This window comes from Hetaerina americana, unplaced genomic scaffold (assembly GCF_022747635.1).
Source record: "Hetaerina americana unplaced genomic scaffold, ioHetAmer1.1.p SCAF_14, whole genome shotgun sequence".
In the NCBI taxonomy this organism is placed as follows: Eukaryota; Metazoa; Arthropoda; class Insecta; order Odonata; family Calopterygidae; genus Hetaerina; species Hetaerina americana.
Window position 1 is genome coordinate 13,691,186 of NW_027286514.1, and position 27,520 is coordinate 13,718,705.

The 27,520-nt window shown below is 35.7% G+C and overlaps 1 protein-coding gene across 1 annotated transcript in view; it reads right to left on the reverse strand.

The window, feature by feature from the left end:
• Positions 1-8,249: 8,249 nt before the first annotated feature.
• Positions 8,250-27,520, reverse strand: part of sei (potassium voltage-gated channel seizure) — an 858,190-nt gene continuing 838,919 nt past the window's right edge. Inside the window, exons 25-28 of the mRNA XM_071583602.1 lie at positions 24,181-24,317; positions 21,749-22,103; positions 20,193-20,498; positions 8,250-12,374 (exon numbers count right to left, since the gene is read on the reverse strand). Of these exons, the coding sequence (XP_071439703.1) occupies positions 12,297-12,374; positions 20,193-20,498; positions 21,749-22,103; positions 24,181-24,317 (876 nt within the window). The 3' untranslated portion in view covers positions 8,250-12,296. The remainder of the gene's footprint in view (positions 12,375-20,192; positions 20,499-21,748; positions 22,104-24,180; positions 24,318-27,520) is intronic.

The window sequence follows — 27,520 nt, forward strand, 5'->3', positions numbered from 1 at the left end:
ATACTTCAAATTAATCTGTGAAAATTAAGAACACAATACATGCCAAATATACTCTTAACTGGCTTTAGGTTGAATCACAGGTGTGACCAAAAGAAAGTTTTCATATAATGTTATTTCAAAAATTTATTTTACAGTCCAGGTACAAAATTATACACATACATAGTCACATTAAACTACACTGCTGGCACAGCAAAATGCAACCCAAAACAAAGCAAACAACACAGAAGAAGCAGTTGACGACTCACTTTCACAATAACAAAGCAACCAGTACTATATGCATATATACATATGTACATAAGGAGGCCATCACCTTATCCACAACCTTTCCTTGAACAAAAGTAAATCTACTTGCATGTTTGCGAGATGCAGCAAAGACTAACACTGTTTCCCGCGGGCTCACTCTTAGCCAAGTTGGATCTCGCTGATGCCTTCTTCCAAATCAAGGTAAAAAACTATATATATATATATATATATATATATATATATATATATATATATATATATATATGTGTGTGTGTGTGTGTGTGTGTGTAAAAAAAGAAGGGACACTCATATGTAGTTTTGATGCTTCAATGGCACGGCCGTCGTCAAAAGAATCTGATGACGACGGTCGTGCCGTTGACTCATAAAAACTACAAATGCGTGTGTCCCTTCTTTGTTTATATATATAAATAAAATAAATAATATAATATAATAATATTATATATATATATGTACATATATATATATATGTATGTATATGTATATATATATATATATGTATATATATATGTATATATATATATATATATATGTATATATATATGTATATATATATATATGTATATATATATGTATATATATATATATATGTATATATATATGTATATATATATGTATGTATATATATATATGTGTATATATATATGTGTGTATATATATGTGTGTGTATGTATATATATATATATATATATATATATATATATATATATATATATATATATATATATATATATATAATGGCATTATATATATATATATATATATATATATATATATATATAATGCCATTGAAGCGTCAAAACTACATATGCAAGTGTCCCTTCTTTGTTTATATATATAAATAAAATAAATAAATATATAAACACCATACATATATAGATATACGTGGGTTGCGGTAGTCCAGTGGGTAGAGCGTTCGACCGATGACCTGAGGGTCCTTGGTTCGATTCCCTGGCAAGGCACTCTAGGCACCTGCAGCTCCACCCAAGCTAAAGTGATTTTTCGGGTACCAGGTCTTCATTGGAAACCATAACCAGCACAGGGAAAGAAACTGGTATACACTGATGTGTGAATTTCACACGCCGTATAGGGCTTAGTACTGGGTGAACTCGACCATCATCTACTAAACGACCTTCGGGTTGATTACTGTGTTTATGGTTTTTTATATATAATTTCACGAGGCGATAATGACTTCAGAGTGTTTACATTTAAACAGCTATACCCATTTGATTTAAATCGCCTATTCCAAACTTTACTGCGAAATATCCCGTTAGCGTTTGGCCACACAGTTTCGAACGACACAACATAAACCAACTAGAGCTTTAAATATATTGAGTTGATTGTACGGGCTCGCGTATCAAATACACACAGAAGACATCAAACACTGCGAAAACAAATTAACATTCAAGGTGTTTCCTTTATGCCCATTAGAAATATTAGATAACTATTAATAGTAACACCATTAACAGTGAGCTATGCATGCAAATTCATTATTATGTGCAAATGCAACATCGACGACGCCCGAAACTTCTAGTGAAATATCTAATTGGAACTGTTATCCTAATGGCATTCAAGCTAACGTAGACAAGTTATTTTGACAGACATTCGATTTAAATACAAGTATATTAAAATGTGCTCTAAATATAACTACAAAGATTTTTTTAATGACCTGATATATACGATAAACCTCACAGAGACCCTCTTTTGCTTCAGTCTGTTAATATCTGCTGCCTCAAACCAGTGGAACTCGGGTATTCATCCAATCAATCCGACCGACTACAACGAAGGCAAAACGAAGAATGAATGTTACGCGCACGAGAGGAGTCGGTGCGAGTGAGGAGTGGTCATTGAGGGGCGGTTAAGGGGAAGAGGGGTAAGAATTCGAGGAAGAAAAATGGGGCCTTTTGTTGGGAGGTTTTGCTGTGGCAATTTGAATGTTTACAGTGTTTTTTTATCTGACGATTTTGACGAATGACTACCACAATGCATTTGCCGCTGATTTTTCAACGATGTCTTTATAACACCAGCACGGCGGCCAGGCACTCAAATGGCATCGGAGAGTTTTACGTAATGCCATGTCACGTTGCCGATGCCGTGATGGGATCCATAAGCAAATAGAATCGCATGACATCTCAAGGGAGTAGCCCCTCAGTGAGACCTTGAACGCAATATAATCGGTCCCGGTGGCGGCGGGGTATCGTCCTCGTCTGCCAATCCATGGGTCGCGGGTTCGATTCCAGTGGCGATTCGATGGATTTTTCTCCACTTAGGCCTTGGATATTCGTAATCGTGCTCATTGTTATCACTGTTAATAATCCCATGTATAAGGCCAAAAAGTGCTGTGGTCGGACTAAGGCTAAAAAAATAAGTGTAAATGAGAATTATTGGCTGGTTGCCAACAGTTGAGAATTTCAATGTTTATTTTCATTCAAGGCCTTTCCATTTTTACATGCACTACAGAGCCCCATTTTATCTAATTTCTTATTTCAAACAAATGGATGGTATGAGGAGGCAGTAATCAAGCTTTCTGCTTAAAAATTCACTATTAAATATGTATTAAGAAAGGTGAAAATGAGGTCAACTTGTCTGTCACATGAGGTGTTTGTTACCTGATGCCAGAGACTGAAGCTGTAAAGCCAGTACTGATTCCTGCTGAAAAACCTGTCATTTCATGCATATTTCATGAGATAACTCTGCCATTTTTTGACGGTGGGGGAGCACCAAAAGGCAGACCCATTGTTGAGAGGGATTTTTGAAAAGTTTGGAAGGGGCCCATTATCTTGTCTTAATCCATTGTCTCCACCATGTGACAATCATGGGTTGTGGATGAGCCAATTCAGTCACCCCAGTTAGGGTCAGGTGATCCTGATGAGGGTGATCCCAGTGATTTGTGATCATGCATGATACACTGACCTTATCAAATGCACTGTACATTCTGGTTTAATACTCATCTCACAGTGAGCTTGAGGAAAGTTTTGAGGGTCTACATATGTGAAGGGACTTCATTCCGAGCAGTAAACTATAGCCTACACATTGATCCTATTCTGACTCTGAACTGTGCCTGTACTATCAGAAGGTAATAGTCATATGGCAAATTTACCAATGCCAAATTACCTGGGAGCATTAGAACCTTAAAAATAAGTGACCTTATGTTTTATAAACTTTCTCAATAACTCATAAGAATCATTCATTGTTGATTTTATACTATTTTTATCTTTATAATTATATGAAGTGGTTTAATTGTTACTGCATGAACATTTTTATATTTGCTTACAGGTGAATAAATATAGTTTTAATAATGAGTAGTCTAATATTATTTTTCTCTGTTTTCAATTTGTTAATTACTGTATAAAACTAGGCAGAGTAAGGTAATACACATGATTAAAGGTGGGAAAAGAGGTTAAAGAATATATGCAATTTTGGACGACTGGTGTGATCTTTCCTATTTGGCAACCCTACATGGGGGCTAAGTCAGACTGGCAGTACATAGTATACTCATCAGCTGTTTACAATATCATCAAGTAGAATACTAATTGCCTTAATGGAGATTGATTACCGTGCACATTTTAGAGATGGATGACATGAAAACCTTTCATAAAATCCTTCCCGAACTACACCTCCTTCACCACCCATAATTAAACAATATAACTGCATATTCTTCATAAAACATGTGCTTAAGGCCATTGAAAAATCAACCCTTGTTTATTTATGTGGAATGTTAACAATTAAACAATATAAAAATATAACTGCATTTAAATATCTGAATAAAATGATAAAAACTGTCCCTTGTGATGTTCAATGCTGTGATTTCATGGCATCAGACAAAAATCCTGAGTAAGACCACATAAAAGAATGTTCAAGCATTGGAACAAAAAGTAAATTGCAATGTTGGACAAAGCATGAAATCTCTGCACTTAAGTACTATGAAGCAATAGCCGGCTCAAGTCAAGAAACCAGGGTGTGCATGCATCTTCACCAACACCAGCATCCACTGTTAATATATATGCCAGCAGCATTGATTATTTTAAGAATAGGCTCTGAAGCAGTACTCGCCAGACTTTGACTATGTCTAGTCGTTCTATGTCCACCTTTCCAATGGCCAAATCTTACTGTCACCCAGTAAATATGTCAGTGAAAATGTAAAATCCTAATTGTAGTTCCATGTTTAATGAAGAAAATTAGTGATATAATGAATAAATAACCCATTAGATTTGCACAGACTGGTAATAATTGAGAAATTTTAAATAACAAAGATTTCAAATTAATTGAATTTTAGGATGGATTGTATCTGAATCTCTGGTCCATGAGCTGGAGATTATTTAGTTAAATACTGCCTGCACACAGTGGAATTATTATTTAAATAAGTCAAAATAAACTGGTCAATAAAATATGAGAATCTGCATATAATTCTTATTCTTTATTCTAAAAAGTGAAATAAAATGGGATCAAAGTATGCCTAATTGAAAATCAGTTGGACTTGAATGTATGTATGATCAAACTCATATTCAATATTATTTACAAGTTAATTATTTTGGGCAAACTATTAGGGGATAAAAATTAATACCACAGCGTATGTACTAACTTCTCATGATGAAGTTCCAAGTATAATCACTTGCAGCAATGAATTTTTCTGATTCTTACTTGGATGCTGTGTGGAGACTTCTTGAAATGCTGTACTATTTCCATCAAGGAAACTAAAAGGCACCTTCAGTAACAAATGGGTTAGTTTAGAACTCCCTGATCTCCATTTGGTCCTATTGGCTTACATGCCCTAACTGATATAAGAGGGAAGACTTAGGATTTTTAAGGGTGCATAAATTGTTTTGGCAGTGTAATTGTACTGTGAAAAATACACGATTTTTACCATTGCATACTTCAGACTTCATTGATTTTGGTGCCACTTGTAGCTAATAAAGGAAATCAAATGCTTACCATATAATCAATATTACATAAATAAAAGCATATATTATTATTTATTTATTATTACATAATCTACTGGTTCTGGTAGGTTTTTGGATGGACACAGCTACTAAATGAATATTTTGTGACTCCTAACACAACACAAAATCTAGTATCCTACTCTACATCAGGTCCCTCTTCATCTCTGAGTACATTCTTCCTCCCTTCATCCCATCCAACATTATCCTGTTCCTTCCCTTTCCTCGTTTGCCTAACATTCTCCCCTCTATTACAGTCTTCAACATCCCACTGCCGGTCAATACCCCCTTCATCCACTTTTCCTGCCTCCATAGGATTTCTCCCAACCAACCCCTCTCTTCACCCACCATACCAACTACTTCCTCATTTGTTTTCTTCTCTGTCCATTTCACCTGCTCCATTCTTCTCCACACCCACATTTCAAAAGCCCCTACTTCTAAAGTCTACGTCTATCCTCCGGCTTCAATGATCACGTTTCTGCACCATACATAGCTACGCTCCTTATCAAAGTTTTTACGAGTCTTTTCTTGATATCCTCACTCAACTTCCCTGTCATCAACTCCCTCCTCCTTGTGAAAGCCTCTTTGCCTAGCGCAATTCTTCTCCTTACGTCCCTACTACTTTGACCGTGTTGGTCCAAAACACTACTGAGATACGTAAACTGTTCTACCTGCTCTATTTTTTGCCCACCTATTTTAATGTTAAGCTTGGGCTTTTTCTTTCTAGAAAATCACATAACCTTTGTTTTATTAACATTGATTCTCATCCCATACCTGTCGCACTGAATTTCCAATTCACTAAGCAATGCTTGCAACCCCTTGGCTGACTGATAAACTAAAGCTTGGTAATCAGCAAACCTAACTGATTTTACGAATTCCCCGCCCACTTTCATTCCTACCTCGAGTTCTTCCCATGCCTCTTTGATCATTTCCTCTGCATACAGGTTGAACAGCAACTGTGATAATGGGCAACCCTGCCTTACACCTCTTCCTAACACTGCCCATCCGGACTCCCCATTCCCCACTCGCACCTGAACAGTCTGAGACATGTACAGGTTGCGGATTAGCCTCCTTTCCCTCCAATCTACTCCTAAGAAGCATATTCAATAAATAAATAAAAGCATACATAGAAGTATAGTTTGCTGAGTTACATTAGGGATTCACACAGACATATACTATTATTTAAATGCAATAACAATTAAAAGAAAGTTTGCTTAGCAATAGATTTAGAAAAACATTTAAGTTTTCTTTAGTGAAATATTAAAAATCAAGTCTATTGAAAATAGGCACTATTAATTATATGTTCAGAAGCTTTTTTGTTTGTTATGAAGGAGATACTCTAAAAATAGGATTTACCTTTTGGAAATAGGCTCTCAAGTGTTTCAGGCACTTGAGGCTTTCCTTAATCAGAGGGAAGGTAACAACAAAATAACAAGAGCACAAGCATATTGAGAATATCTGTAAACAATTTGTATTGGCTCAACTCTCAGTTGTTTCACAGGTTTTAATTGGGATATCCTGTTGTGCATTATGAGATCCAGTTGTTTGAAATACAAGCCAAATTTCTCCCTTTACTTGCCTTATACTAACAGTGTAGTGTGATCTATCAAATCTTCTAATCCCAATTAATACTTCTCAGTGACACTTTGATGGACCTTCTATCTTCCAAAGTCTTCATATGGCAATACTTGTTGAATAGGAAAGTTGTTTATACTGCTTTTACTATTCATTAATCTCTTGTTTAATGGTTAATTGTAGTAGGCAATGAAATTTGATATCAAGGAGGTTTTCGTCTTTGTTAACTTTGTATAAGTTCATTGGGTAAAAAGAATTAGGAAAGTCACTGAAAGTGACAGAACAATTCGAGGGCTCATTCAAGAACTCAATTTGCTGCCATTCATTCAGACATAGAACATATACTATTTTTAAATTGTCTAATGATCACTGTGTACATGCAAGAAATATGATTGCAGGGGATATGCAACTAAATGAAATCCGAATAAAAATACAATTAAAAAAAATGAATCCATGTTGGGTCTTGCTGTATTTTCTTTGCAAAATGTTTTATCCTTATTCTCTGATAGTATCAGAAGTGAATTTCCAAAGAACTGTGTATAATATCCATTAGTAACAAGTGAGAGTTTTGTCTTCTGAATTTTAATATAAAGAGGCTAATTTAATAACATTTTTAAATGCTTTACATGTGGTTGAGATTTAAGGTTAAAAGGAACAAGATAAACTATATAACCAATTGGTTTCATTACAAAACATTTTTCATGTGAGGTCATAATTTCATGGAGAATAACAATAAGTAAGTTTTCTTCAAGATATTTGTAGCGAAAAAATGCAATATGCTATAAGTTCACTCATAATGTATACATACTAGCATGGATAAATAAGATATTATTATCACAATACAAGATTACAGCTTTTCCTGGATAATATAATCCACATGTTGAAAAGCCACAACCATTTTTTATGATGAGAATAAATAACCACAAGCTGGAATAGCTGACTTTTAACACTTTAAAACAATCACTTCAGCAAACACTGACTAATCACCTTCACCACTTGGCTATTATTCTTTTTGACACATGGCACTTAAGGTCAATATTATAAAAATGAAGTAGTTAACTGAAAACTCAAACAGAAAAACCATTGGTTTAAATGGCCACATAGCATTTGACTGAGGCTAATAGAAAAATGACATTAAAAGATACATTTTTTTTTAGGGAGAGAAAAATAGTTTGTTTAAGATTCGTTGTTTTTACCTGTCACAATTTCATTGGTCATTGTACAAGCAAGCACAAATAGAGAAGCTATTAAGTATGAACCAAAGAACAACATTTAGCACCAAGGGCATTTTTATTTTCTCTTTCTCAAAAGAGACAAAAACTGGAGATAAGAAATAGAAATTCACACCTCAGAGAAAAAAAAAAAAAAAATATATATATATATATATATATATATATATATATATATATATATATATATATATATATATATATATATATATATATATATATATATATATATATATATACAGTAAATCTTAAACAGAGCTCACCCATTTAGCAGCCATATTCAGCAGAAAATACATCTTCAAAATGCCTTCATCACATATGATCCTTATAGCAACCACTACACCAAGATCTTACTGAAGGAACATTTCAGAAGCATCACAATCTATAAGTACTATGGGATGGATGTATATGTTAAAGTGTGTAAAGAAACAGGTTATGGGAATGATGATGATATTGAAAATTTTAAAGGGCATTTCCAGAGTAAAGATTTTTTTTATTTGTAAAAAAATTGCATTATATTAACTCAGTATGTTTTTAATGGGAAACTATTTGATAGTGCAGAAAGTTATTTCAGACAAAATTTTGCAAACTGAAAATCCTTCAACAACTCCTTGTACAGATTTTCATTTGCAATACATTTAATTTCCAAAGTAAATTCTCTCTAAGCAGGATTTCACCAACAGATAACTCTTTGAACAATGCAACAATATTATGATTGCATTAACATTTCAATAATTATAATCAACAACATTAGAACTTTAGTTCATTCTTTAATCATCTGGTACAACCTATATATCATGCAGTCATTAATGAGCAACTTCCCAATCAAAAACCTATCTCTTACCATTATAGCCCATTATTTGTTTTTAATGTATTTATGCCCCACAGAGAAGTTGAGTGGTGCAAAGTACTAAAATATAAATAACAGATACTGAAGAGAGAAAAAATTTCAGTCCAATTACATCAATCATCAAAAGATAATCAAAAATGATCAACAATGTCTTCAGTATTGAGGGTTTTGGACACAGCCCACTAAATTAAAAGAATTATTTCACTATAAAAAATCTCCACATTAAACTGCATTAATTACTGGTTTGATGAGCAATAAAATTTTACTGTTCAAAACTGAATAATAAGATTTTAATACAATGTATACCAATTCTATAACATCTTTATAAAATGAACATTAAAATTTTAAAAAATGAAATCATAGAATGGTTGTCTTAAATTTAAAATGTCAGGTTAATGAAAAAATTGAAATGTTTCCCAAGCAAATAAAATGATTTAGGTTGGATTTTTTTTCTCAAACTGAAATCTGGAGGCCACAGATATTGTGGGAGAAAAGGATTTACAGGCGAGGAAAATTCCTTGTCAGTCTGTTATAAAAAACAAATGTCTGGATCCCACATTTCCATTATAAAAGTTTGTTGACAACCCTACAGCATTACCATGCATAGCATAAAATCATCAAGCCAGTCCATACAAACACATTCCAAATGCATTATATGCAATACCACAAAAATTGTTGATTACAAAATTAAATATCTTATGTGAGCATGAACCTTGGCCTTTTTAACGAAATATTGTCAATTCAACCAATTTAATGACTGATAATACATAACAAACTCCTAAAAACTATTGTAAATTATATTATGGAAAGGCAGACTATTGAAGAACTCATTACAGTTTTTCCATTTTTAACTGATAACATTTTTCACAGGATTATTTAATTATTTATTAGAACATCTGCAGTCAAAGCTACCATTATATAGCTGATAAATTAAATATAAAAGTGAAAATGTTGGTATGCCTTTACCTGATGTTTAATTTTATTGAGCCTTTGAAAGTACTAAGGTTTTCAATAAATAATTAGGCAACAAACAAATTAATTCAGGCATTTTGGTTCAAAGTACGGCACTCTTTGGTGTTTTGGCAATAGCATTTTGTTTAGATTAACTGCCCTTCTGTGATGCAAAGGTTAATACAGGGCATTCAGAATATTTATAATGGCATAAATAAAATATACAAAAATATACCTCACCTAATCACCTTCATGAAATAAGAGGGCTACTAGTAAAAACAAAAATTGAAACTTGGACTATAAAATTGAAATATGAAGATTAAATAAAGCAGCATATTAATGCAACAACTGTTATATTTTAAAACTATTCTATGGATTTCCAGAGGGAATAAAAATGCTATTTTATCTACACAAATTAAAACCACTAGAAAAGTTTAAAGCTACTTTCACTTTAGAGTAGAAATAAACTATTTGGGTTGGCATTAACTTACCCAAAAGAGGTTTTTGTGCATTGAATGAGTTTACTCAATCAATAAATTAAGGCTTACCTCACTGTACCTTTGTAGAGCTGAGTGCTTTGCATGCAATTTTTTAGCAAAACCCATTCATATTACCAATGAAAAACCTGCCATCAACTATAACAAAATTCTTTCTCTGTCAAGCTCAACCTATTATAACCACATCTGCCTGATTCTTCCTATCATATTCCAATCAAGCATTTCCTCTTACAGTTCCTTTTTGAAATAGCTGGGTAAAGAAGGTGCAAATAAGCAATAGTTTGTCCACCATTTCAGCATTACTTTAACTAACAGTACATTGGCAAAACAAGTACACCACATTTAGTCATTCCCTTTGTTTTAAGCACACACTCACTCATAAAGGAACATGGTTGCAGTTGAGCCTGTTGATCACAGCATGGAGGAATGAGACAGGTGGATGGAAAATGAAATGCAAGTGGGCACTGCGAATCATCCTGGAAGTTAAGTTTGCTTAACATATAAGTCCAACTTTTTTTTAATATTTCACTTAACAGATCCACTCACGATGTTTGAATATTCCAAAAATTACCACATGAGCAACTCTTCCAAATTTGCCCAACTCACTTATCATTCACAAATTGTTGGCATAGTTAATTATCTCTCTTTTTCCATTCAGATAAAAATTATCATGTTGAAAAATTGAAAAAATAAAAGTTTTGCACCACTCCACTATGCACACAGATTCACCAAAATGAAAAAAAATTTTGAAGTGTTCAAGATAACCGCACTAGGCCCCAGTGTGCACTAGTTAAAGCACTAAAACAATTTTAAAGTCAAGATAAATAACCTTCCCTACTTCAGTTATATTGTGCCGGATATTGCCCTGGTGTGCAAATATCTTACAAAATCCAATTACTTAAGATAACAAATCTGTATTTTTGTTCAGTTCCAAAACAAAGCCTCATGTTTTTGTAACAATCACTCTCATTCCCAAATGAAAAAAACACAGGAGTTGGCCAAAAATGGGCTCATGAAAAATAGCAAATGCTTTGAATAATGGGACATTAGTGGATATACATTTCATGCCACAAGTATTCACTTTCAAGTTAAAGTAAATTAATGAAATATATACATTTTTTTAATCATATGATACCTGAGTAATTAAAAAAATATGGCAAACTTTGATTTTTGCAAAGGCTTCAAAAAATGATCTTGCACATATACATTAAAGATTATTTGTTACAAGTATTTACAATCATTTAATATCGTTTGCATAAAGTTGAAGATATTTATAATCTGCTTTATTTGTGAAATGCAGATTACTGCCAAACCATGTTAGGGCAAGTAGGTGAAAGCCTTACACATGCATATTGCAGCTTTCATTTGCAGTGTAATTAATTGATAATGCACAATCATATGCAATGTAGGTACATGACAACTGCTTATACCATGGGCACAATGAAAATTGCCACTTATACCATATTCATTGAACAATCTTTCATTCAGCAAAAATGTATACCCATATAGCTTCAGTCAAGCATAAGCAATTGCTTCAATGATGGATTGCATAGGAAGTTCAACAGTACCAAGAACTTTGATGCAATCAACTCTGTTTTGAATTGCATAATTTGTAGAGTGAATACCAACTCTAAAATGATATAACTGAATGTAATACATATTTTGACTTTAAAAGCTTAGATGTGATAAAAGTGTACAATTTAAAAATTTCGTTCATTTTGCAGAGAACTTTAATTACATACAAATTTTCCCCTATATGTGCAATACAACTCCAATTCATGGTTGACCACTATCACAAATTCTAGAATAGGACTAGACAACTTTACTTCATTCATTCAACACAATAGCTCGATTTTTTGTAAATCCAATTCCAAAATCCTTAAGCTATTTAGATGAAAATCACAGCATTTTTCAACATTTGACTTCTTTGTTGACTCTGTCAATGAAAGTCCTGCAGTCCCAGATGATTTTTCAAGATATGCTTCAGCATTGCTCACTATACATCTGATGACTTAGATTCAGGTTGGCCATGGGGAACTGCGGATAATGGACTTCTATCTCCATTGGAGCCATCCTGAATGAATAGATGTCAAAAAGTAATTATCATATATGAATTTTTTGTGGGTAGAAGTTGCTCATATCAATCCAATAACATATATATATATATATATATATATATATATATATATATATATATATATATATATATATATATATATATATATATATATATATATATATCATATAATAACACAGACACACACACATACATATATATATATATATATATATATATATATATATATATCATATAATAACACAGACACACACACATACATATATATATATATATATATATATATATATATATATATATATATATATATATATATATATAATTGTTTTTGGACACAAGAGGATGTAAATCACAATTGAAATGTAAAATAAAGGAAATAATAGAATGAAAACTGAAGTTAAAATTAATGAAGGTGCACATGTACATACATATCATTAATAATAATAATAATAATAATAATACTTTATTCATTTTAAAAATGGTACAACCATATTAAATGTCGTCAATATAAGTATTATTTAACATATAAACATACTTTCTTAAATGTGATGAAAATTGTCACAAAAGAATTCATCCAATGAGTATAGTGGGTGAGCAAGTAACCAGGTATATACCCTATTCTTGAAACTCTGGATACCATCTGATTTCAACTGAGTAGGCAGATAGTTATACAGTCGTATGTTCATATTGTGAAATGTGTTGTAAGTTGATGTCAATCTACAATAAGTAGTATTTAGATTTGATTTACCTCTTGTGGAATAGTTATGGAGGTTGGATCTTAATTGGTAAGTTTCTAGATTAACTTTCACATGAATCAGAGCCTTAAAGGTATACAAACAAAATATAGTCATGATTCTATACCTAATAAAAAAAGGTTTGCAGGAATCACGTGGTGGTATATTAGCAAGAGAGCGAATAGCTCTCTTTTGCAGTAGCAAAATTTGTTTAACATGAGGGGAATGACCCCATAACTCAACACCATAATTCAAATGACATTGAAAGAAGGCATGGTAAAGTGTTAAACGATACTCATTTGAAATGATAAAGTTGAGCTTTCTTAACATATAAACAGCTTTACTAAGTTTATTACAGGTCTGACTGATGTGAGTCTCCCAATTAAGTTTTGTATCAATATAAATTCCTAGTATTTTAGCAGTTTCAATATCAGTTATTTTTTATTTAAGACTGCACACAATATGCTGAGTTTTGTTAGTATTTAATTGTAAATGATTAACATCAAACCATTCCTTAGCCTGTTTTTGGGTAGCGCTAGATCGTAACTTTGCATCTTCTGGATGTTGACACTTTTGCAATGACAACTTTGACATTATTCCTATAAGAGATTATACCCTACGATATATCAACATCTGAAAGTCTGTCTAATTTCTGATAAGATAACATTAGCTCTCCATAATTCTGGGGTTAACACAATCCCAGGTTTTTTACAGAAAACTTTCAAGGTTTTTCCAATGCCAGGCCTTTTTCTAGTTTTCAAGGATTGCTAGCCACTCTAATTTCATGGATTTATATTTGCTGGGTTACCGTTGTGAACATTAGTCCTTGCAAATTTCATTTAGCTCTCATAAAAATCTTTTGGAAAGAGTTGGAAAAGAGGATCATTCAATTTATTGACCTAACGGCTACCCTCGCACCACATCAACGAACATTGTTATCCATATTGCAAGAGATAATGAAGATTGAGTCTAGGAGGGAGAAAATGTCTGGTGCTGCTAATACTGCCCTTAAAGCAAAGAAAATCATTAGGTTTTCAGTGCCCAAAGTGAAACTCTGACGAGAGTTTCAGTAAAACTTCGGAGTTGAAGTAAAACTGGATAAATGTGTAAAATATTACCATACAATAACTGATTTAGAATAAACATGAAATTATGGTAGAATGAATGATTTAGAAGAATACATTTTTTATTTCAATGTATATTTTTTGCTAATGAACATAATATAATGGACTTGTGCATATAATAACACATACAATATTAAAACAAATGAATATAATTACTATTCTCATTTATCGTCCTTTATATTTGTTATAAATGTTTCAAAACAGAATAGAGACAGAAGCAACAATGTAAATATCTGGGTAGCCAAATTTAAATGCCTGGGAATATTCTGGCCAGGGCCAGCTACTTCAGGAATTTAAAGGCCATCTAAAGGTGAGAGCTGGCAGATACTCAGTCAAAATCTTACACTTTATTTATTAGAAAGAACTTGTGAAATAGAGAAAGGGCTTTCATAGAGTTTAGCTCATATAGAGTGAAGGACTTTATTGTAGCAACGAAGTGCTTCAAGTGCCAAAAGTTCGGGCACACTGCCAAAAAGTGCTATGCAGACTAGGATGTTCGTGACCATTGCTCCAAAAAGCATGATTCCAGGAAATGTGACTGTGTAGAAAAACCACCCTGCTGTATGAATTGCAAGAAAGCAGACATAAAAGATTGTATCCACAAAGCCAGTGACAAGAAATGCCCTTACCTAAAGAAGGCACTAGTACGAATCGTAGAGCTGATCGATTATGGGGACTAAACACCACATCATAAAAATAGGGCAGATCAACCTTCAACGGGGAAAGATTAACACTAATGAATTGAGAAAAATAGCAATTGATTTTGGGCTAGATATTATATTGACGCAGGAACCATAAGTGTACAGCAACAGTCATGAAAGGAAATAGAAAATCCTGGGATTCGCAGTGCAAACGCAAAGTGCATAGCACCAGCAAATGCCAAAGAAAAATTTTTTGCAAGCATCATGGTCTTCAACAAAAATTATGATTTCTTGAGTTTTGAGCACTGCACAACAAACTGCTTCGCAGCTGCAGAAATTCGGGCTGATAGGAAACCATTGATTCTGATTTCCTGATATATGCCACCGTCGGAGGTCATCCAAGAATACATCACAGAATTAAAGAGCCTGATGCATAAATTCAAAAATAAAAGGATACTAGTCATAATTGACTCTAACGCAAAGAACGAAATATGGTTTAGTAAGGAAACCAATGACCGAGGCAGGGCATTGGAGGACTTAATAGCTTCCGAAGATCTGTATATATTAAACGAACTGGAGCAACCGTACACGTTTAGTTGGACAATAAGCTGCTCAAATATAGACCTAACCATCAGTAACTTGGCATTAATACAAGACGTGTACAGATGGGAGGTTCATGCTGAACTATCCATCAGCGATCGCAGATTAGTCACATACCAGATTGGCACGACCACAGAAAATGAACGCTGTCATCAAAGAAGATTTAATATCGGTGCAGCAAACAGGAAAAAATTTATGGAGATATCATCAAAGAACACCTGGTATAAATTTGAATTGTTGCCATGAGATCCAAGCAATAACAACATCGATGCTCGAGTTAAATCACTTATGGAGGCACTGCAAGGTTCCGCTCTGGCCTTGATCCCTCTGACCAGGACTCGACAAAACGAAACAGTATGTTGGAATGAGAAACTTCATAGGCTTAAGATAAATTGTAGAAACCTATGGAGAACTTACCAGAAAAGCATTAGCCACGAAGAACGTTCCATCAACAAAAGAATATACTTTGAGGCAAAGGAGAACTATGAAAAACAAGTGCAAAAAAGCAAGGAAAAAAGCTAGGAGAAATTCTTGAGGTCAAAAATTGAGGAAAACCCCTGGAGGTAAATATATAAAATCGCCAGAGAAAAATTTAAAATCCTGCCAACATACACAGCTAAGACCAATGCCAGAGGGGAACTGCTTCTATTCCTGGACGAAACCATTTCCAACATCATCAACTCGCTAGTACCAAATGGCACAAGAGAAAATGAAACTGAAGAACAAAAAGTGATTAGGAGTGAGGCTAACCTCCCTTGCCTGCAAAGTATGGAGATAGACATCACCGATGAGGAAGTGAGAACTGCAATTAAAGAGATGAAAAAGGCCCCAGGCATTGATGGCATAAACGCTGAATTGATCAAAGCAGCCGAGCCGGTTATCCTCAACTATTTAACTAGATTGCTACAGGACTGTTGCAGAAATGAATACTTCCCTGCGGCATGGAAAAAGGGTGTCCTATGCACCATCTTGAAATCTAAGGAAAGAGACCTCTCTGATCCTAAGGTATACAGACCCATAACACTTCTACCCAAAATGGGGAAAATGTTCGAAAAAATCATCAAAATGAAAACTGAAGAAGCAGTTGTTGAGGAGGATCTACTCCACATAAGCCAATTTGGATATTGAAGAGGCGGATCCACCGCAGCTGCGGCAATAAAACTGCTGCAAGAAATCAAAAATCCTAGATATAAGTATAAGGTGGCCTTATTCATAGATTAAGAAGCAGCATTCAAATCATTATGGTGGCCCCATTGCATAAACCAGCTCAAAAGTTATAAAATCCTGGGACCAATAGTAGAACTTATTAAAAATTATTTCTTCAGTAGAACAACCAAAATATAACCAAATAATCTGGAAGTTGAAAAGAACATTACAAAAGGGGCACCACAGGGATCCATACTTGATCCTTTTCTTTGGAACATCTCCATGAACAATTTGCTGAATCAACCCCTTCCTGGAAACTGCAGATGGACAGCCTACGCTGATGACGTTGTGTTCACAATGCCTGCAAATTCCAGGAGAGAAATAGAAAAACTCGCAAAAGAAAGTTGCCATACAGTGGAGTCATGGAGTGCAAAAGTGAAATTAAAAATTTCTGTGAATAAGACTAAGTACATCGTATTCGGGAAAAAATTGTCATGAAACCCAACTATAAAAATCTATGGTCAAAAGATCCTCCTCATTCAGATACCTGGGCATTGCATTCGACGACAGACTAACATTCCAAGAACACGCAAATTACGCAGCAGGCAAGATCAAGAAAATTTTAACTGCTTAAGAAGGCTGTGTAGAAACAGATTTGGCATCACCACAAATAGCTTAAGAACTATATACGACGGAGTCACCATCCCAATATAGGCATATAGCTTCGAAGTGTGGGGAGAGAGGTTAAATTACAGTAGAATCAGGAGAAAACTGGAGGAGGCCCAAAGATCTTGCCTAATTGCAATATCTGGGAGCTACAATATGGTCTGTGATGAAGCTCTACAAATAATAACTGGGATGCAGCCGATAATGTTCGCAATAGAGGAAAGAAGAATCAAGTCACGGATGAAGCAGATAGAAGAGGCTAATCTAGGAGATGTAGCTTTGTCTCCAACTGAGAAATGGAGCAGGAGCAGGAATTTTATAAGAGTGTATTTCCTGGATAAATGGGAACAGGAATGGCAAACTTTAGAAAAGGGGAAAACAACCAGACAATTTTTACCTTGCTTGAAGGAAAGAATGAAGATCAACTTCAAAAACTTACAAAGGTATTATGCAAATTTTAACGGGACACGGGGAGTTTAGATCATATCTCAAGAAAATAGGGAATAAAAAGGAGGGGGCATGTGAATGCATGATGGAGGAAGATACGGCAATACACAGAGTCCTTTATTGCCCAATTTATGCTGAGGAAAGACGTGAACTGGAAGCTATCCTTGGATATTTGCATAACGTCCAACAAATTGGGAAATATCTACACGAGGAACCGATTAGGAAAATATTGGAAAGATTTATCAACTAAAGATAAAGTAAGAACAGGGGGAGCAATGGAAAGGAATGGCATGTAACTCATATTTGGTATTTTGTAAAATTAACAAAATTGTATTGGGGGTTTAAAAATAAGTCACCCCAAAAAACTGAAATTGAAACAATAAATTGCCCGATTCTGCTTGAACAGGCCCAATTATTAATTATCATTATTGTTATTAGTTTATTTATCAACACTGCCATTGTTCATAAGTAAAGTGTGAAATTTTTACCAAGCATTTTTTATCCTTCCACATTACAAAGAAATTTTAGAATTATGTCTCCTATATGAACTTCATTTGATATATTTGAGCATAAGAGAATTTCACTAATCTCAATTCACTTTCTAAAAACATGGTGCATGTCTCATATGAGTACTTCAGCTTGAAATTTGTTGACTAATGTATTTTACTATAACTCTTCTATTTAGCATGGCTGGTTATGCTTTAATATGAAGATGCTGCGGTCAAGAAATTACAAGAATTTAAAGATGACTGAAAAAAGTACTGATGGAACTGCTATGTAAAAATTACAGTTGTAAATCTATGGTTGATGATTACATTGTCATGAGGGAGATTGAAAAATGAAATCCTAGAGTATAAAGCAAGACATTCTGGTATATTTTAACTTGAAAATAGCCATAAGGATATTGGTGAAATGGAATGAATCTTTAAGATTAACTTTGCTGTACCCAAGACTGTTGAATAACATTAGATATAAAAAAAACAGCAAATTCATTGGTCAGCTATTAAGGTGAAATTTTTACAACTTATCATTGCAGTGTGCAGCATGATGTGCTTGTGAGATTGGACATTGCATTAAATGAGCACTCTATCTGAACAACATCACATTACTCCAATGGAGATGAGGAAATTGGAACGGAATGAGTCAAGCCTTTCATCTATATTTTACCATTCCTGATACACTGGCCTGATTTTACATGTGTTCAACTTAAGGTCACAAACTTTTTTCATCATGAACAGAGATTTTCAAGCTCTCTGTACCTCATCATGTTGCATTCTCAATTAATATAATATTTAAAAAATACTTTTGAGACCAAATGTTGATTTAAGGAGTCAATTATTGATAATTGTTAAGTTACCAGTAAAATAAAGAAGATGATCCGGCCTTGCAATCATCCTCGTTGGTATGATACATGCCGTACAGAAATCATTCTCAAAAGTATTAAAAAAAAATAACTTTCCCTGCCTCTCTACTCTAGCAGACAAAATATTCTTGGTTATCACACATAATCCTTACCTTTATATTGAAAAAGTCACGGAAGTATTGATGAGAATGATAATTTAACAAGAAATAATGATAAGAGCATCATTGATTAAACCATAATGGGAAAAGAAACTGAACTCTCATTACAATTTCTGAGGGTACCTATTTTGTACATGTGAGCTTTTAAAATTTATTCATAGAAGTAGCTTATTATGAGAGAAGAAACTAGCATTTTTAGAGTTTTATCTTGAAAATTGAGCCCAGAGGTTGCGGATTCGATTTCTGCCTAGGGAAATGCTTGTGTTTCCATAAATCCACAACTAAGGATTGCATATCTTCAGAAAGGGAAAAATTTTATAAATCACATCCCCTTTTGCCCCCATGAGTATTGCATCTTCCTCCAGAAACACACTGTATATCTTGTCTTTTGATTTTCTGGTTTTGGTGGACACCATGACCAATAAAGCTAATCCAGCATGAATCTAAGCAATTTAATTGGCCATAGCACTAACAAAGCACACATCTGGAAATAAGCAATCGGGACCATTGGATTGGTTGACATCACTGGGGGTATTAATAAAAAGTTCTTTTCATCTTCTTCACGTCCTTTCAAAGTTGTAATGGTAGGTGAAATGACATAACTGATCAGAGAAAGGGAGCCTACAAGCCTCATACGAGCACCCCTGATCAAATTGTACAAAAGACACCCCCTGTACCAGCAATTCTTTGAAAAAGTTACTGTTGTAATTTCATCCACATCATTTCGCTAATTATTTGCTCCATGTTAATTGATGCACAAAAAATTGGATGTACATTATAAATATATGTTCTAAATGCAAAAAAAACAACAGAACAACTCAAACAAAAACCATATATGACACAATTGTTTGGCATCAAAGAGTATTGATACTTGTACACTAGCATAAGACAATAATAAATGTAAATAACAAAATGACAGTCTCTCTAAATTATTACCTGCTCTGTTTGACGATCTAGCTCGTCAAGGGACTCTAGTCGAGCAATTGGAGCCTCTGCTATTGCTTGAAAATCCCAAGAGCCGGTTTCGCTTCCTTGCCCCCTTGTGCTGCCTCCAATGCCATCTGCTGCTTCCCTTCCCTCAGTCATTGATGCTTGCTTGGCATCTGGGTCCTCCTGGCCAGCCTGACGATCCCATTCTATCTGCTCCATTAGCACTACAGGTGCTCCTTTACTTTGCTGCAGTGAGCTCAGTCCAAATGGTACAAAACTGCCTTTAACTGCACCCCAAGTGGTGGTTGAGCACTGTGCATGCCCAAATGAATGGAGGAGAGGTACAGAATAAGCATTTATACAATCACAATTCGGATTCTTATTGAGAATGTATACCTTTTCCTTTAAAATGAACTTGAAAAACATTTAAATGCACTCTACAAAAATCGTCTGATGCAATCATTGATAAGGAAAGACGTAGACAACACCTCAATGTTATGGACAAAATAACCCCTCCCGCCCAAACCCTGAAAAGAAAGGATGGGAGGCAAACAAAAGCTTTTAGCAAATGAAAGAAAAATTGGAGAGGAGATGCAAACAACATTTTTGAGCAAGAAAAGACACTTATCCGTACCCTCCCTCAATTTTTTATGGGGCCAAGTGGTGAAAATACACCATCTGATAGCAAAGTAAAGAGGCTCCCAGTGACTACACCTTAACTTGCCCTCCCTGTGCACTCGCCATCTGGGATCCCCACTTCTCAAAGCTGCAATTCAATTCCCTTACCCTTTGGAAAAAACTTAAGAAAAATCACATCCTGTGGCATTTACGCATGAGTTATAATATATTTACTGTCAGGTGAAGGCATTATCATGAGCAAAATATATGTTATAAATTGAATTGCAGCTTTTGATAAAGAAGCTTTGGCATGAATGGGAATGCATTAATTTACCTTACCAACCAACCACAGTTTTCAACCCAAAGGTCATTTTAATAGGTGGTGGTAGAGATCACTTAGTACTAAGCTCAACTGCATGTGAAATTCACATATCAGGGTAGAGGGCAATTCCTTCCCAAGAAGACCAGGTAACCCAAAAATCATACAGGTCCGGTGAAACTAAGGGTGCCCAGAAGCATCACCTAGAAACAAACCTCGGCCCTCCGGTCATTAGTCCAATGTTGGACTGCCATGTCCCTTCATTTATTTATACACCTTAAACAACATTTAACTAATATATGTGATTTATTTGATAGCTGTAACATTTTTGACAACTAGTGAAATTCACTCTAGTCATCATCCTGAAGTGTAGGCATTGACTGGCTTACCTGCCATGGCAATTATTATGTGATATTAACCTCTTATTTTTAGTTTAAACTTTTGGGAAAATGAGAAAAATCACTGAATCACAGTTGCTTCATTCAGTGTGGATACCAGGGGAATCATGAAAGAATTAAGCCAATAAATGAAGCCGACTATGATTCACTGATTTTGTGGCAGGCTTTAGAAACCCCTGTTTCACTTTTGGCAAATGTGAGCCCCACAAATGGTAAACAGTGTATACCTGAGTGAGATCAGCTGGTTGAGACATACTTCGAGCTGGTGGGATAGGGCGATCCTTGAGCTCAGGAGACATAGGCACTGATGGGCAATGTCTGTGTTGGTGCTGGTGATGGGCATGGGACGGAGGTCGACGCAAACTGTGAGTGGGATGGGAGGTTGAGGGCAACGTGAAGGGCCTTATAAAACATGGCTGGGTGGGGGTATGGTGGGGGGGATGCAAAGGCATTGGTGTGGCCGAAGGTGGGAGGGAAGAATGGAAGGAGGATGTTATTGGGAAGTGTGGGGAGGAAGAGGAGGAGAATGGTCCATGGGGGGATGATCCCGTAGCCTCTTCCATGCCTGCCGTGCTACTGGAACTGGAAGCAAGAACACTTGAGATGAAGTGGAGGACTCTTCCTCTTAGAAGGGTATTTTCCTATGCAAAAGGTCTGAATCCAAAGTGAAGACAATGCAATTATCATTGTTGTTGATGATGTGTACCTGACTAGTAAAATACTAAAAATAATAATTACTTTCTGAGTTTCTTTAATTAAACTGCATGTATATCCAATCATTATAGCACTATAACGGGAACATCAAAATCACAAAGATGTATAATTTTCAATGGCACTAGAAATTATAATGGAAATATTCAAACACAAAGTCACTCATGAGCCTCTTCATAAATTGTATTGCAATGTGAATTTATAATAGGTCAATACACAATGATTGATTATTTTAGTTCTCAAAACATAAACTGTATGTAAGCAAGGGTTGTGCGAGACGCGATTACTGCTACCAAGGGTATTGATCTCATAATTTTAAAATGCATATGCTGAAAAATATGGAGATCAAATCTACTCAGAAATATCAACTTTAGACATAATTTTATGTTAGTGTGATCACTTTCAAAGTAAATAAAGACTACTTTTTTTTAACAAATAGAGCCCTAATATCTTTCAAAATATAGAGCCATTGCTGCTTCCTTCCACTAACAATTCATTGCTAATACTATTAGTAACCTAACGGTTTAGACAGGCTTTGGATGGACATAACTACCAAATAAATATTTTGAGATTCCAAACAAAACACAATCCAGCAATCTTCTCTAAATCAAATCCCTCTTCATCTCTGTGTACTTCCTCCCTTCATCCCGCCCAATATCCCTATCCTGTTCCTGCCCTTACCTCGTTTGCCAAACATTCTCCCCTCTATTACAGTCTTCAACATCCCACTGCTGGTCAATACCCCCTTCATCCATTTTTCTTGCCTCCTTATGATTTCTCCTGACAAACCCCTATCCTCGCCCATTATACCTAGTACTTCCTGATTTGTTTTCCTTTCAGTCCATTTCACCTTCTCCATCCTTCTTCACACTCACATTTCAAAAGCCTCCAATCTACTTCTATCATCTTGCTTCAGTGACCTTATTCAGCACCGTTCTCAACTAGACTCCATATTAAAGTTTTGGCGAGTCTTGTCTTAACATCCTTACTCAATATCTCCGTTGTAATCTCCCCCCTCCTTGAGAAAGCCTCTTTCCCAAGTGCAATTATTCTCCTTAGGTTCCTACTACTTTAACCATGTTGGGCCAAAACACTTCTGAGTTACGTAAACTATTCCACCTGCTGTAGTTTTTGCCTTCCTATTTTAACGTTTAGCTTAGCCTTTTTCTTTCTGGAAAATCGCATGATCTTTGTTTTATTTTCATTGATTTTTATCCCGTATCCATCCCACTGAATTTCCAATACACTCAGCAGTACTTGTAACCCCTTGGCTGATTGAAAAACTAGAGACTAGTCATAAGCAAACCTAAATGATTTTACGAATTCCCCTCCGACTTTCATACCTACCTCCAGTTCTTTCCATGCCTCTTTAATCATTTCCTCCACATTTTTTCAACAGCACAGGGGAAAATGAACAGCCCTGCCTTACACCTATTTCTAACTTTGCCTATCCAGACTCTGTTCCATGCTTGTACCTGAGGAGTCTGAGACATGTACAGGTTGTGGATTAGCCTCCTGTCCCTCCAATAAATTCCTATTTTCTGCAATATGCTCATTACTTTTTCCCAATCCAGTCTATGAAATGTCTTTTCAAAATCTATTAAACATGCAAATATGTCCTGATTGTATTCCATATTCCTCTTGATTTTTGATCTCATAACAGCAGTGGCATTGCGTGTGCCTCTCCCCTTCTAAAACTCAAAGTGATCATCCTCTATGTAATCACTTGCCTTGCTCTCTATCCTTTTGTTAACGATCCTGAGAACCCCATTAGCTGCATGTACTTTGCTCTAACTAAAAATCTTCAAGTTTTGGACAATGCTACAAAAATCTTAACAAGTAATACTTCTCAATGGCTGGCTGCAAATTAAGCAAATCATTGAGACAATATATAACATTGATAAAAATATATGTATTTAAAAATGGGAAATAAAAGTAGAATCCATACCGAAAGGTCTGATGAGGTGTACCACTTCTCTCAAGGCGTGGCTGACATGAACTACTCTGAGGAGTACTAGAACTTCGCGTCAGGTGCCGATCCCTTGGGAGACGTGACGTTGTATTTGAGGCACTGTCGGGTGGGGACTGTCAGAAAATTCAATGAAACATTAGAGTTCTTTCTAAGGACATACATTTATTTATTGAACACCATATGCAGAAAAAAATAATTTATATATATATATATATATATATATATATATATATATATATATATATATATATATATATATATATATATATATATAATGTATAACACTTAGCACTAGTGGACACAGACAAAAACACAGAAACACACAAAAAAAAGAGACTCACTATTTTTCGAATTTTCGGTGGTCGTTGCCACCTTTATCAAGGAAGAGAGGGACAGAACTGAAGGGAATACGAGGGCTGGAGCGATGGATGGAAGGGGAAGGTGGGGAGGGAATTCCGAAGGGACGGGTTTGGAGGGGCAGCGTTAGAAGGGTGGGGAAAATGTAGAAGGTGATGGGGGTGGAAGGGGGATGAAAATATAATTAGAGCAGGGTAATTAGTGCCTAATATTGATTCCTGGCCAGTTCCAGGACTCCAAAAGCCAGATGAAGGATTGCTCTAGTGTTTTCAGTTTCAGAGGAGGATCAGAGGGTGGGAGGGATGCTATGATGGATACACTATAGCATTTATCAAAGGGAGTGTTGTGTTCGGAGGCGTGTTTGGGGATAGGGAGCATGTCAGTTAAGGAAGAGTTTTTGCATGAGGCTCGGTGGTTGTTGATTCTGATATTGAGGGGTGTGGTGGTTTGCCCAATATAATAGGCAGGGCAAAGTTGGCACTTCAGAAGGTACACTACATTGCTAGAAGTGCAAGTAGAGGAGGGAATTGGTGGGAGAGAGTTAAAAAGCGGGTGGGAGAGGGATGGGATATTGGTTTTGAAAATAGGGCATGTTTTACATCTGGGTTTATTGCATGGCGTTGGAGTGGTTTTAGGACGGGTTGGGGATTTAAGGAGTGGATTTGTTGATTTGAGGAGATCGGATAGGTTGGCGGGGCGTTTGAAAGTAACTGAGGGGCATTTGGGAAAAAGGTTGGCGGTGGCATTATGATTTTTTAGGATAGGGTAGAGGTCTTTCAGGATTGATCATATAGATTCTAAGCCCGGGAAGTATGTTGTGCAAATTGAGAGAGGGTGGGGTTCCGCGGTGGAGGAAGGTTTGGGAGTACGCATGTTTTCGGATTCTTTTGTTCAGGAGGGATTCGGGATAACCTCTTTTGAGGAGGGAACAGTGTAGACTTGAAAGGAAATAATCAAGAGAATCAGGGTCACTACAAATTCTGTGTGCTCTTGTGGATAGGGAGTAAGGAATGGAGCGTTTTGTGTGATATGGGTGGCAACTATTGTAGTGTAAGTATTGCTGTTTGTTTGTGGGTTTAATATGTACAGAGGTGTGAAATGTTTGGTTTCTTAATGTAACATTTACATCCAGGAAGATGATTTGGGAGGAGGAAACTGCATAACTGAAGGAAATAGAGGACGAAGCATTGAGGTCGGAAATGAAAGCTTTCAGGGAATCGGTACCATGTGGCCAGAGGAGGAAGATATCATCGATGTATCTGAGCCACAATAGAGGTTTCAGTGGTTGTTTTGACAGGAATTTCTTCTCTGCAAGACCAAGAAAGAGGTTTGCATAGGAAGGGCTGAACCTGCTACCCATGGCACAGCCCTTGATTTGTAAGAAGAATTTGTCGTTAAAGGAAAAGGAGTTGCGGGTGAGGATGAACTCGGAAAGACTAAGGAGAAAATCTGTGCTGGGTATGTGTGGCTCAGGGCGTTGGGAGAGGTAATGTTTGAGAGCGGAGAGACCTTCTGAGTGGGGAATCGTTGTGTATAGGGATGTTGCATCTACGGAGGCCATAATGATCTCAGTATCTGGAGGGAGGGAGGTTGATTTTAGCCTTTCCAGGAAATGGTAAGAATCTTTGGTGTGTGACGGTAGGGAATGGACTATCGGTTGGAGATAGTGGTCTACAAATGCAGAGATTCTTTCAGTTGGGGAGTGACGGGAGGATAAAATCGGACGACCGGGATTCCCAGGCTTGTGAATCTTTGGAAGGATATAGAAATGAGGGGTGCGTGGGTGGGGAGGGGAGAGGAGGTCCAGGTCTGAAGGAGATAGACCCTCATTTGGCCCATTGGACACGAGAAATTCAATAAGTTCCTTCTGAAGTGCGGGGTTTGGGTCTTCGGGGATTTGCCGGTATGCGCACGTATCCGAGAGTTGCCTGTCAACCTCCCCGAAGTCAAAATCCTATGCTCAGATGCTGCACCCCTCCAAGCAGCCTGGGCAATACCAGCTTTGGATATTACAACTATTAACCATTTTGCAAAGATAAATCTATTTCAGAGGCAGAAGTGTTAGCTACCACAGGTATGGAAGTAAGACACACTTACCAAGTTACATGTAACTTTACTAATATTAGTATGTATGTATTTGGATAATAAGGCAGTTATTCATTCTTTATGAAGAGTAAAATTTCTTGTTTTCTATCTTAATGAAATTGTACTGCTCCATTTAAAAGTAATAAAGGGTAAGTCACATTAGGTGACCTGATGGCACATTTCCTCCAATGGCAATTGGGATGTGTGGTGGTCCCACACTGTCCTGCCTTGTTATGCCAGCTTGGCTGCTGATTTTTCAGCATCTGGGTTGGTATTTGGGTGGAATGAAGCCTGGTATAGCAGTTGGCTGTATCAGGAATAGGGTATGGGGATTTCCCCAGAATAATAAGTACAATAGTAATAAAGAATACAGCTTAATACAAAATATAGCATGAAGTCATGAAAGTAATATTATTTTAAAAATAGCTTTAAAAGATTACTAAAGAAGGCTGCCCTATAACATTGAAACATGAAATCAAACGTATTTGATATGCTTTATGGCAACTATAATGAGATATTTTATTTTTTTATCGGATCAGGCCATCTCTGTTGGCTCACATGTTCTTAGGATGCTAATAAGCCACCTCTGGCCTGCCTGCATATTTCCCAGGCTCCAAACCATAATTTACATGAAACCCATATTAAATCTGAATGGGAATTTAAAGTATGGCCTAATTTAAATGGGATTAAATAGGCGTGTCAATCAATTAATATCTATTGACAACAAGTGCCCCATTATCAGATGAGTGAATTATCCCCTCAAGAAGCTGGGTTAGAAAAATGGGTAGGTGAATTTGATTTTCAAGGGTATCAGCTAAAAGATTCCTGCTTGAGTGCAGATTAGAGGAGACTGAATATGAAGTACTTAGTATGT